The sequence below is a fragment of the Odocoileus virginianus genome, chromosome 24, assembly GCF_023699985.2.
Source record: "Odocoileus virginianus isolate 20LAN1187 ecotype Illinois chromosome 24, Ovbor_1.2, whole genome shotgun sequence".
In the NCBI taxonomy this organism is placed as follows: Eukaryota; Metazoa; Chordata; class Mammalia; order Artiodactyla; family Cervidae; genus Odocoileus; species Odocoileus virginianus.
The window spans coordinates 28989149-29003507 of NC_069697.1; the positions used below are offsets into that span (position 1 = coordinate 28989149).

The 14359-nt window shown below is 39.3% G+C and overlaps 1 protein-coding gene across 1 annotated transcript; it reads right to left on the reverse strand.

The window, feature by feature from the left end:
* Positions 1 to 12987: 12987 nt before the first annotated feature.
* Positions 12988 to 13923, reverse strand: LOC110146168 (olfactory receptor 8S1-like). Its single transcript, XM_020906855.2, has one exon. The coding sequence runs from the start codon at positions 13921 to 13923 to the stop codon at positions 12988 to 12990; it is 936 nt and encodes a 311-aa protein (XP_020762514.2).
* Between the last annotated feature and the right edge of the window lie 436 nt (positions 13924 to 14359).

The following is a 14359-nucleotide window of genomic DNA, read 5'->3' on the forward strand; positions in this document are numbered from 1 at the left end:
CCGAGGCCAAACTTCTCAGTCAGTCAATGACCGAGCATACCTTAGATACCCTTGACCATTTTTGCCTTGTTTAAGGGTCAGTCATTGCCCCAGGGCTCCCAACCCATCCAAGGGTTGGATGATCCTTGTCAGGTCTGTGCTGTAGTCTGACACTCTTCCTAGATGATTCTGCTTTCCTTCCCTCTTTCCTGTTGCTGCTGCTGCTGCTAAGTTGCTTCAGTCGTGTCCGACTCTGTGCGACCCCACAGACAGCAGCCCACCAGGCTCCCCCGTCCCTGGGATTCTCCAGGCAAGAACACTGGAGTGGGTTGCCATTTCCTTCTCCAGCGCATGAAAGTGAAAAGTGAAAGTGAAGTTGCTCAGTCATGTCCTACTCTTAGTGACCCCATGGACTGCTGCCTACCAGGCTCCTCCATCCATGGGATTTTCTAGGCAAGAGTACTGGAGTGGGGTGCCATTGCCTTCTCCCCTCTTTCCTGTTAGCAGTATCATATCTAGTCTGAAGGCTTTTCCAGCCCAATTCTATTTCCTTCCTCTTTGTCTCTCACAGGCTCCTCTCCCTCTCCCCCAGTCTCATGTAATACTACCACTACCAAAGTATCTGTTCTGGGAGGACCTCAACAGATATACTTCCTCACTGTGCTAATTCATTAGCTCACCCACCATAAGCAACTCCCTTCATTTTATGCCGTTGCTGAATCACTATCTTGTTTTGACAGTTAGTGGTTAGAATGTATATGGCACATTTCTTTCTTTTCTTTTTCCTTCCCAAACAATAATACTACAGTTCCTTGAAGAGGGCGATTATGCTCTATATTACTTTGTATCTCCGCACCATAACTCTTGGTCCAGTGAAAAGCACATATGGTTGGTCTTCGATAGCAAATATGTTGAATAAAAAATGTGAATTGGATAAACTGTTTAGGTAATTTCCTTGGGAAAGGTTGCAGAATCATAAGCTTGATAAGGATTCAGCACTAAGAAGATGACAAAGTGGGAAGCAAAAAATGGTACATGTGTATGTATATGTTTGCATGTGTGTGTACAGATGGTCTCAGTTTTGTGTGACCAGTAGTGTACTTAACATATCCGATGCCTACTGGCCCATTTCAGACCATACTGGAAGGGCTGTTAAAGCTTATAACATTCATTTGGTCATTCATTTTTTTCTGAACATTAACTTATTCAGTTTATTTATTCATTCTTTCTTAAATCCTTATGACTATGAGTCATAGCAGAGCTTAGATCCAAAATCTATCTATCTGACCAGGAGCTGAATTTTCAGTTCAGAATGATCCAAATTAACTGATTCAGTGAACAATGAGAGCAACCTGCTGAAAAAAAAAATCTATTTTAAGGAGTCTCTCTCATCTGTGATTTTAAGTCCTGTCAAAGTGAGTACTTCCTCTACTGTCTTTACTAGCAAAATAATCACAACAAATGACAATAATTTCTATCATTATCTTCTAGAGTTTGAAAATGTCTCCAAGTGTTTGGAATTTTCTGCATGAATTAAGTGGATAATTGCTTGTATCATTCTAGACTGACTTTTTAAAGTATACCTGACCACCGTGTTCATTTTTGTTTCTAACTTTATACCAAAGAACATGCCAGATTCTGCAGGAGATATCAGGAAATTGTTATCTGAGGGTCCAAATCTGAAAAACTCTGGTCCTAGAAGGTGGGCCTATGTGATGCAGCAGTAGGGCAGGAGGCTAGCTGGGTAATGTGATTCTATTTGTTTATGAAACTGCCCTGACACATACCTTTTTAATGGATGAGACACAGCAAACTTACAAAATGTTCTTAAGGTCATAGAGTTGTAAGACATAGAGTTGCAATTTGGGCTCAGGAATTTGACATGTGTCCAGCTTTGTCATATTCTTTGTAAGGAAATAGGTGTCTAGGTCATTCCTTGAAGAAGGAGGTCTGTAACATATAACATGGGGTACCTAAAGTCTTGTTGCTCTTACATGTATTTAAGTTTTTAAATGTTGGTTAATTGCATAAATACTGGGATTGATGGATTATTGAAAATGATGTGGAGAGAGGCTCAATATTTCCTCTGTTGACTGAATGTGGGAGTATTCTTCATGACCAAATGCAGATGCGGTGGAGTAGGAATTGAATACTCAGTAAAAAGTGGCGTCTAGTGTGTCTAGACACACTAGTGGCGTTCCTGGTGTCTAGACAGGAACCTGGACAGGGGAATGGTGAAAGTTGGAGGAAACTTGGAACTTTTTGAATTCAGATATTTTTCCTCAAACCTGTTTAGACTTCTACCCATCTCGATCTGTGTGCTTCACATCATCAGTATTTGTTGGAGTCAAGGGGAATTATTAATAGGAACAAACTGAACTTTTTGTAGTATGTGTGGTGTGTATCCTATAAGAAGAGGGTTTCCTCTGAGTTACCATTATCTGCTGTTTAGTATGTTCTCTGGTGTACTCTGATCTGCTCTGGTGTAGTCCCAACCATCAGCTATCTACTCTGGGTGGGTATACTTTCCCCATCCACCTTGACCATTACACTTCCACCTGCTGGTCCCAGGTTTCATTGCACTGCTGGAGCCCAGGTCAGTGTGGAGCTTGAACCCAAGATGTAAGATGTGCCTGATCCTAAAGTCAGCACAACTAACTGAGGTTAGAGATTCTTCCCAAGTGGCTGCTCAGAGTGACCGAGCACAAAGGCCTCAGTGTATGGAAAATGTGGTCCTAGGTCAGGGAGCTCAGTCTCCAGCAGATAGAAAGTTGATGAGAAGACAGGAAAAGAAGGGTGGATTAGCTGAGGGAAAGACAGGAACTAGAAAAGAGAAGAAACACTTTAGAGCAACCATAGTGGACATTACCGAGTTCCGGGCTTTTTCTGACTCAGATTTCCTGTCGCTCTGGTCTTTTCATGGTGGGCTGTCATCTGGACTGTGATGGTCTCTATGCCTATGGGAATCGGTATTTCTGTAGCCTACTTGTAGAAAAAGCAAGACATCCTTTCTTCTTTCTGGTTAGAAGTTATATTGAGAGCAGAAAACTGATACCCCAGAGTATCTTTTTAAAGCCAGATGCTTCAAGACATGTATCCTCTGAGCTCTGAATTTGTCCTGGCTTTCTCTCCTACAAATTACATGAGAAGACTGTCAAATCCTCAACAGAAGATGTGTAAAGAGTGTCTCTCCAGAGGACTCAGGTTCAACCATTTAGACTTCTCTTTATTTAGTTTCCTCTCTGATTCTAAATGCAACCATATGAGAATTTGTGATATGAGTGACTCTCACATATAATCCTTCAGAAGGGTACATACAGATTAGGCAGTCAGTAGTTGGCTGGCTGAGCCTGGAATCCCAGATGGAGGAATCAATGTCTTTTTTTTTTTTAAAAAGTCTAAGTATAATTGACTTAGTTTCAGGTGTAGAACTTAGGCCAATGCTTGTTATTCCCTGAAGTCATAGCCTGCCCAATTTGAAACTCATTAACTAGACAAGTTGAAATTTGTAAGAGCCTCAGGTGATTCTATTAAGGTCTTTTGGAGCTTCTGTGTTGAAGTTATGGCCTAGGATGAGAACTCTGTCCCAAAATATAGCACCTGCCATATTGAATATTCATGCTAAAAGAATTTGAGAAATGGCTTGTGCAGGAGGGACTTTCTGATTTTCTCTGAAGCAGATCATAAAGCCCTCATATGAGAGGTGCCCTACCCAACCTGGAGGAACGGGTCATCTTTATCTCCAAAGATGAAGAGACACAGAGGAACCTGAATGAACTGGCCTTACTAATCACATTCTTCCACTTCCAGTTTACTACACTTAGCTCACCTTTGTCCTGTGACATCTTTCCATGACTTTTCAGTCTTTCCATATATACAATCAGGTTTGTACCCTTAATCAAATCTCCCCATTACTGGAGGTGTTAGCTAACACTATGGCAATAATCATAGAGCAATACATGTGTATCAAATCAATACATTGTACACTTTAAATTTGCATAGTGTTATATGTCAATTATATTTTAATATAGCTGAAAAAAATCACTTGGGTTTACCTGTTTCTTCATGTCTTCATTTCCTTATGAGGCTCCCATGTCACGTAAAAACCAATAAATCTGTATGCTTTTCTCCTGTTAATCTGCCTTTTGTTACAGCAGTCCTAGTCATGAACTTAAAAGGGTAGAGAAAAAAATAGTTTTTCTCCTAATAAGTGTAAATATACTAACTGACTTCAGAATGCATGGATTCATGCAGTATGTAGGGAATTATTTAGTAATCTTTCTTCTTTTAACTTTCAGAAATTCTAAAGACCAGAATTCAAAAGAGACAGAGACAATAAAGAACCTAGTCACAATACAATCCCCTTGTTTTAATTGCTACATTCTCACCTACTTATAAATTTGTCTTTCAAAGTACACAAATTAAGATATAAAATCAACATATTATAAATATTGTCTTACAGTATACTAGACAAAATTCTTTTAAAAGGCTAAGCTTTAAAACAAATATAATTGTCATTTAAATATATTATTTGGCACAGTTATTATTTTGAACAGTTATAACACTGAAAACAGATTTAGAGCTCACTAAAATATATTTTCTATATACACACATACACAGATTTTACTGAATACAGATTTGATGTCCTAGAGGAATGTGGACCTTAGAGAAAATGATCTTGGATATGAAGATTATTTTCAAAAAAAGGTAAAGAAACACTCTTTTTTGCATTTTATGCTTGAGGTAGTGATCTGCTTTACCTGAGCATGTATTCTCAAAGTTCTGATAACATATTGACTTTCATTGTGCTTTTGTGAACTGTAAAATAAGAAATAGTCATGAACACCTAATGGTCCTATGTGACCTTCTGCTGAGGCTCTTATAAAATACTATTATTTTGGACAGTAATTCAGGCAAGACTGACTATTTCTAGTACTCAAGCACATTTACGTGTTGGTCAGCTGACCATTTCCTATGGCAACTCATTTGCCTGTGTTAGAGAAATATAATTAAAAACAAAATCTCCCAATCCAGAAAACTTCTCCACAAAGGTAGAAGAGAAAGAAAATACTTTTACTGTTGAATAATTACTAATCCAGAATGTAACGTGCATCAAAGAAAATCTGCTAGGAGAGCATACAGAAAGTCCATTTATTTATATAGCTCAGCAGATATGATTTGTTACATACTTGTTTTTGAGATAAATGATAACTAGTCACCAAGTAAGAGAATTTAAAGACCATTTGCTACTCATAGTTCATCTCAGATTCACCTGGTAATTGAATTACTCTGTTTGCTAATTGGCTTTATCTAAAGGAAAAATAAACTTCTCACATCTGTAAGACAATTTTGGAGGGAGGCACATATTGCATTCACTAGCTTCCTTGATGACTGTAGTTCAGAGAGATGGCTTTCAGGTCCTTGAGAAACACATTCCTCCATCATAAAGCTTGTAAGAAGCTTATATAACTTTTAAAAAGATTTGTGTGCATTTTAGAGTCAGAGAAAGAACTTAAAATTTTCCATAGTAAATGCTCTAAAAAAAGGGTGGGAGGAGAAGTCTCCTATATTTTCACAGGGAAAAATAAGCCTCTTATTTTTAAGTTGTATTTGCCCTTACACCTGTCACTGTTCTCCAAAATCAAACCCCATTTCAGGAACTTTGCAGAATGTGAAGGGCCCTTTTCCACCCAGACTACCTTTGGTCTTACCTCCACGGCTGCTTAAAAGGTTGCAGATTTTCATTCCTATCTTGATTGTGTAACCCATAGCCAGGAACATGCAAATAAAGAGGAGAGTCAGTCACCTTTTTCAGCCACCTAAATCATAGAATCAGGTATGATTTTCTACCACTGTATATCTAGGTGAAACTTGCATCTTTGAGGAAGAAGATATAATGCATTATAGAGGCACCTTTTTAATTTGTGGAACGGATGCATACCTAAGGTCATCACACAGTTGGTGTGGCTTTTGTGGTATGGGAGACTGTAACCCATGATTTACTAACTTTCACAGAAGGATAGGTTCCACTATCCCTGGCATGAATGAAGCACCATGATTTGGATAAAATTTCCATGAAATGAAGTTGCTGTCCTATTAGCTGAAAGACTTGGTTAACTCTTTAGAACAAATCAAACTGCCTTAATTCTTTATAATCTGTTACTGCTGATTGGTCATTAGAAGTATAGTCCTATTGATTCACATAGCTCTAGATTTTACATTGGCTAACCAAGGAGAAGTAGGGATATAAACAACAAGGGTACTCAGTCTATTTTCCCGACAAAACATTTGTCCTCCATGATAAAGCACATCCAAAAAGAATTGTGTCACTGGTAGTATACTGAAAACATAGAGCACATTAGAGATCTCTTCAAGAAAATTAGAGATACTAAGGGAATATTTCATGCAAAGATGGGCACAATAAAGGACAGAAATGGTATTCACCTAACAGAAGCAGAAGATATTAAGAAGAGGTGGCAAGAATACTCAGAAGAACTATACAAAAAAGATCTTCACGACCAAGATAATCATGATGGTATGATCACTTAACCTAGAGCCAGACATCCTGGAATGCGAAATCAAGTGGGCCTTAGGAAGCATGACTACGAACAAAGCTAGTGGAAGTGATAGAATTCCAGTTGAGCTATTTCAAATCCTAAAAGATGATGCTGTGAAAGTGCTGCACTCAATATGCCAGCAAATTTGGAAAACTCAGCAGTGGCCACAGGACTGGAAAAGGTCAGTTTTCATTCCAATCCCAAAGAAAGGCAATACCAAAGAATGCTCAAACTACAGCACAATTGCACTCATCTCACATGCTAGTAAAGTAATGCTCAAAATTCTCCAAGCCAGGCTTCAACAATATGCAAAACGTGAACTTCCAGATGTTAAAGTTGGATTTAGAAAAGGCCGAGGAACCAGAGATCAAATTGCCAACACCCGTTGGATCATCAAAAAAGCAAGAGAGTTCCAGAAAAACATCTATTTCTGCTTTATTGACTATGCCAAAGCCTTTGACTGTGTGGATCACAACAAACTGGAAACTTCTTAAAGAGATGGGAATCCCAGACTACCTGACCTGCCTCCTGAGAAATCTGTATGCAGGTCAGGAAGCAACAGTTAGAACTGGACATGGAACAACAAACTGTTTCCAAATCAGGAAAGGAGTACATCAAGGCTGTATATTGTCACCCTGCCTATTTAACTTATATGCAGAGTACATCATGAGAATAGCTGGGCTGGATGAAGCACAAGCTGGAATCAAGATTGCTGGGAGAAATATCAATAACCTCCCATATCAATATGTAGATGACACCACCCTTATGGCAGAAAGCAAAGAAGAACTGAAGAACCTCTTGATGAAAGTGAAAGAGGAGAGAGAAAAGGCTGGCTTAAAACTCAACATTCAGAAAACTAACATCATGGCATCTGGTTCCATCATTTCATGGCAAATAGATGGGAAAACAGTGGAAACAGTGAGAGACTTTATTTTTGGGGGCTCCAAAATCACTGTAGATGGTGACTACAGCCATAAAATTAAAAGATGCTTGCTGCTTGGAAGAAAAGTTATGACCAATCTAGACAGCATATTAAAAAGCAGAGACATTACTTTGCCAGCAAAGGTCCATCTAGTCAAAGCTATGGCTTTTCCAGTAGTCATGTATGGATGTGAGACTTGGACTATAAAGAAAGCTGAGTGCCAAAGAATTAATGCTTTTGAACTGTGGTGTTGGAGAAGACTCTTAAGAGTCCCTTGGTGCAAGGAGATCCAACCAGTCCACCCTAGAGGAAATCAGTCCTGAATATACATTGTAAGGACTGATGCTGAAGCTGAAACTCCAATACTTTGGCCACCTGATGCGAAGAGCTGACTCATTTGAAAAGACCCTTGTGCTGGGAAAGATTGAAGGCGGGAGGAGAACGGGACCACAGAAGATGAGATGGTTGGATGGCATCACCAACTCAATGGACATGAATTTGAGTGAACTCCGGGAGTTGGTGATGGACAGGGTGGCCTGGCATGCTGGAGTCCATGGTGTTGCAAAGATTCAGACACAACTGAGCAACTGAACTGAACTGAAGTAATGCTAGAGATTCATTTCATATTTAGCAATACTGTTTTTTAAATGTTGTATAATTTGTAACCTACAAATGTGAATTACAAACTCTCTAACACAGATTTTAAATGCTAGTTCATGCTGAAAAAGGAAATCATGTGTGCAAGATATAGGAGATATATGCAGATTCAAATATAAGATGTGCTACCTTCAAGTGACAGTATTGTAATATTGTGTGACTCATATTCATTTTGTAAGTAATCCCATTTTTGCCTTTAACTAAAGTGATTTCAACACTTGCCTTTAAAAACTCCAGGCCCTATAGATGCTTGTCAGGGAAATCTCAGTAAAATGAAAAGCAGATAATGGTTCTTACCTTTTAGTTACAGAAAAGCGAATACTATTCTATGTGAAATGTGTCATCGTAGGGCTGTGGAACTTGAGACACTGCTGCTGTGATGCATGAATGTAATGTTTAATTTCAAAAAGGCAATAATTTCAATAGGCTGTCTTACTTCATGGTATGTTGCCTTGGAAATAGAATTTAGAGTGACATTGTGCCTCTGAAAGTTAAGGGGTTTTGATATTCATTTCTTAAGGCAGAATAGGGTAACTGGAATCCCTTTCTTCTGACACTTGCTGTAGTTGAGAACAAAATTCATGGATATGCTGGATTTACTACTCAGAGGGTTTTAGTCTTGTCTTATTTAAATTGAACAGTATCAAGAACTCTAGCCGTGTTAATAACCTTGGACCCAATTATTTGGACTCTGAGAAATAAGAGAGAGAAACACACATGAGAGAAAACTTCATGCTCAAAATTGGTTAATGTACTATTGTTTACCACAGCACAGCTCTGCCCTTGATACAATTTGCAGCAACATGAGAAATAAAGAAGTTGGTATTGTGGTAAAAGGCTGAAAATATGTCTAATATAGTGGAATCTTCACATTAGTTTTGGGGGGTATACTTAATGATGCGCGTATGTGTGCTCAGTCATGTCTGACTGTTTTGCAACCCTATGGACTGTAGCCTGTCATTCTCCTCTGTCCATGGAATTTTCCAGGCAAGAATACTGGAGTGGGTTGCCATTTCCTACTCCAGGAGATCTTCCTGACCCAGGGATCAAATTTGTGTCTCCTGCATTGGCAGGCGGATTCTTTACCACTGCACCACCTGGAAAGCCCATACTTAATGATACTGGATAATAATTGAAAATTGAAAGTAATGGGAAATGTTTATGATATCATTCTTGGTATAATGATAGTGTTAATAATAAATATATTAAAGAATGCATACAAAAACATTTTTCTGTAGAACACATTTAGAAGGATAGAAATAAAATTATTTCTGTGTTACAGTTTTAGTTAGGTAGTTGATCTGTTTTAATATTTTATTATTAAAATACCAGGATGGGGAATACATGTAAATCCATGGCTAATTCATTTCAGTGTATAACAAAAACCACTGCAATGTTGTAAAGTAATTAGCCTCCAACTAATAAAAATGAATGGGAAAAAATATATTTACACAGAAAATGTCAATTAGTGTTAATAAAATATAAATGCAAAGAGCTGACTCATTTGAAAAGACCCTGATGCTGGGAAAGATTGAGGGCAGGAGAGGGACGACAGAGGATGGGATGGTTGGATGGCATCACTGACTCAATGGACATGGGTTTGGGTGGACTCTGGGTGTTGGTGATGGACAGGGAGGCCTGGTGTGCTGTGGTTCATGGGGTCGCAAAGAGTCAGACACGACCGAGCAACTGAACTGAATTCAGCAATCATTTATAATTTGAGTCAAAAATAAAGTGTATCAAATTTTAAATATTTTAAAATATCCATGACATATTTTTATTCTTACTCTCAATTAGTGGGAAACATTTAGTGAAGACACAGCAGCAAAAAGTGAGTAGGCATTTTGTTTCATATAAAGTAAAATATTAAAAATAGCAAAACATAAGGAACTTCAAAAAGATTTAGTGAATCACAAATGAATATTGCATGTTTGATGAAACTCATTAAAATATGCCAATACAAGTAAGATACATTGGCCAAAGTCCCCCTAAAGAACCAAAACAGGGACATAGATTGAAAGTGAAACAAAATGTTAAAGTGGGCTGAAACATATTCACCTTGTGTGAAAATCCAAAGTTTGGTAATTGTAGAAAAAGTGTTTTGCAAGAAGAATTGATAACTGGCAAAGTGGCTTTTAGGCAAGTATCTTTTAGGTGCAAAGACAAAGGACTTCTGCAGAATTTGTTACTGAGTCTGAGCTCGCATTCCTTGCCACATGACAGGCCAATAAATTGAGAGATGAATTGCTGACACAAGGAATAACAACTTTATTCAGAAAGCCAGCAGACCAAGAAGATGGTGGGCTTGGGTCCCAAAGAACCATCTTCCCTAAGTTATTAAAAGAATTTAGGCTTCATTTATACCACAAGGGGAGGGATTCAAGTCAAATATTTCCTTGTTCCAGTCAACTTCCTGAGCGGATATGTTAATTTCTTCTTCCCTGCAGTAATGCACAGGTGGGTCTGGTAGGATATTTCCTGTGAGCTAAACAAAGGTATTTTAGCTTAATGCTCATCATTACCTTGGAGGCAGTGTTCCTAGAGACAGACCATTATGTATAATTAGGCTTATAGGCAACATCCCTTTAATGATTAACTTGTAATAGAATACAAAGTTTCTTCTGTATTGCAAAGGTAGATTGAGGGTCCTGGGTGGGCACAGAGACACAGAGTGGGAGACATGGAGAAAGAATGAAAGGATTCCTGATGCTCTTAAGCCCTCCCACACTAATTTGAAAGAAGTTACCACAGGCTTTGTGTAGGAGAATATTTCTGTCTTGTGCTTCATTGTAAAGTCCAGAACAAAAGTTTTTCTTCATTATCAGTCCCAAACATTGATGCAATGAATTTCTTAGATCCATACTTATTCTAGGACAGACAGAAGTTCTGCTTTTGACAGTTGTTTAATCATCTCCCTCTCTAGACTGATTCCTTCTCTGATGTTTTTTTAACACTATTTGCTCTTATTGAATCCTTTCCCTTTCCACATCTCTCATCATTCTTTCTCTCCACATCACTACAATTTTAATCCCTTTTGTGCGGTATTTTTGTGGTAGAAGTATCACATTTATAAATGTACTTGGTGTGAAAGGAAGAATTCTAAAGATAGCCCCTCAAAGTTCTCACTCTCTGGTTATCAAACACTAATTTAGAAACTGCTGCAAAGGGATTTTGTAGATGTAATTAAAGTCTCAGATTAGTTGATCTTAAAATATGAGAAAACTAAAATACAAGATTATACAGGTGGTCCTAATCTCATCCCAGGAGCCCCTTTGAAGCAGAGTGTTATCTCCAGGTGTAGAAGAGAGGAAAGGAGACCAGTTCATCACATGAGAAGCACTCCATATATGCTGGTTGTTTTGAAAATGGAGATTGCCACATAAGAAGTGAAGAGACTTCTGAAATTGAAAGCAATCCTCATCCCACAGGCAGCGAGGATTTGGCGATCTCAAACCTACAGTTTCAAGGAACTGAATTCTGCCAAGTACTTGAATGAACTTGGAAGCAGATTCTTCCCTGGAGCTTCTAGGCAAGAGCCTAGACCAGCCAACACCTTGATTTCAGCCTTGTAAGATGCTGAACAGAGAACCCAGTGGAATCCACTGACATTTTTGACCTAGAGAACTATACGGTATTAATGGGTGTTATTTTAATTTGATAAATTTGTGATAATTTATTATGGCTGCAATAGAGAACAAGTATACCTTCCCTGGTGGCTCAGCGGTAAAGAATCTGCCTGCAATTCAGGTGACACGGGAGACTGGGGTTTGATCCTTGGGTCTGGAAGATGCTTTGGAGGAGGAAATGGCAACCCACTCCAGTATTCTTGCCTGGAAAATCCCATGGACAGAGGAACCTGGTGGGCTATAGTCCATAGGGTTGCAGAGAATGGGACATGACTGAATGAGCATGCACCAAGCATATACCTGGCGAATTGCAACTCCCATCTGTTGATCATATTTATCTACTTATGCCTGTTTCTGGAGGCACTACCCCATAATGGGCTTGTGCTTCACCCCATAAAGCCCAAGTCTTTGTTTTTCCTTTTTTAGAGGTTCAGGATTTTTCATTCCTAGGAAAAAACTTCCCCCAGACACATCAATTCAAACACAAAATTGAGAACAAAAAATATTTCAGGGTTTATCCTAATTTGAATGATTTTCAAAAATGTGACTCATAAAGAGACTTGTCATTAACTAAATCTAGGAAAATGAAGTTTTTCTCAGACATATGTTCTGTCTTTGAGTAGGATTGTGCGGGGAGCTGGCCTGCTCAAGGCCCAAAAAGGCCCTGGGAAATCCTTGAAAGAGGCCATTCCCTGTCCCGCCACCCCATGATAAAGTAATAAAACATTTGCTGGGTCTCCTTTGTTCTTCCTTGAGAAAAACATAGTAGTGACCTTCACTTAGTAGTTTATCTTGGAATACCAAAAACAAGATGTAAGCTTTTGCAATCACTTAAGACAAAGAATTGTATTGATGTGACAAACACCAGATGGCATTCTTTATGAACTATGTTTTCTGCTTGTACTAGTATAAAGGTAGCTGTTTCACTCAACAAAATCGCTGACTTGCCTAAAGAGCATTTCAGTCCTCTCGACCCCATTCTTTACATTCAGCTCCTTTTTCTCAGGCTTCCATGCTGTTGCGGTTGGGACTTGTTCTCTTTGCCGGCTGGTCCCGGCAGGATTGATTCTGAGCCATGGCAAGGAAAATAGCTCCTACACTTTACCCTGATAATTTTAAGAAGGGAGAATCAGCAATGCACAGTGCTACATGTGACAATAGGAAATCAGGAACTTCTTAATGTCAATCTTTAGATTTCTTGCTGCAGTTCTCTTCTGCATTCTCTTCATGGTCTATCTCTTCCGTGCTATCTGAGACATTGTAAATATTTTAGAATCGTTCTTCTCAGAGCTGCTTTCACCTCTTTGTTCTTCAAGCTGTAGATGAGAGGATTCACCAGGGGGGTGATTACACTGTACTGTATGGAGAGGATCAACTCCAGAGATGAACCTGAGGTTGGCATGAGATAACGAAGAATAGCTGAGCCATAGAACAGGATCACTGCAGTGAGGTGGGAGGAGCAGGTGGAGAAGGCCTTGCTTCTGCCTGTGGTGGAGCTGATGCTCAGGATAGTAGAGACAATGCGGGTGTAAGAGAAGAAGATCAGGAGGCAGGTCCCAATGGCATGCAGGAGGGCAGAGGAGAGCAGCATTGCAGCATTGGTGGAGACATCAGAGCAGGAGAGGGGAAAGAGGGAAGGCAACTCACAGGAGTAGTGGTGGATGGTTTGAACCTCACAGAAGTCCAAATCCAAAGCCAGGAGAATGTTGATGAGCGCATCCAGAAAGGCCACGACCCAGGAGCCCCACACCAACCTCACACAGAGCTGTTTCCTCATCACCTGTCTGTAGAGCAGAGGGTGGCAGATGGCAGCATAGCGGTCATAGGCCATCACTGAGAGCAGGCAAGCCTCAATCCCAGTAGTGGCAAACACAAAGAAGACCTGAGCCATGCACCCCTCTACTGAGATGACTTTCCTCTGAGACAGGAGGTTCTCGAGCATCTTGGGTACAGTGACTGAAGAATAGAAGAGGTCTTGGAAGGAGAGATGGCTCAAGAAGAAGTACATGGGTGTATGAAGGTTAGAATCTGTATGGATTACAAGTATTATCAGCAGGTTTCCCAGAAGAGTCAGAAGGTAAATCATCAGGAACAGGACAAAAAGCAGAGCCTGGATGTGGGGGTCAGCAGATAGCCCAAGGAGGATGAACTCCGTAATGCTGCTGTGATTCCCTGTGGTCATTTATGGTCACTCTTCTTTAGAGAAAAATTAGGAAGAGGACTGAAATTTCTTCTTTCCACAGCAGTTTCTGGAAGGCAGTGTTCTCTTCTCTTTCCTTACAGAGTCGATCCTTGAACAATATGGGTATGAATCATGGCAGTCCATTTACATTTTTAAATAAATATAGTACTTGTGTTTTCATTTTACAGATCTTTGAATTAACTAAGTGTGAGGAAAAGATTTATGTTAGATTAGAGATCACAATATGTGGAATAAAAAGAGCTAGTCTTGAGTTCTAATTTAACTGTTTTAGCTTCCTGCCATTGTATGCCATTTATCAATGTCATTTTTTTAGATTATGAAAATATGATAACACATTTACAGGAGACTTGGAAGACTCTTGAGAGTCCCTTGGACTGCAAGGAGATCCAACCAGTCCATCCTAAAGGAGATCAGT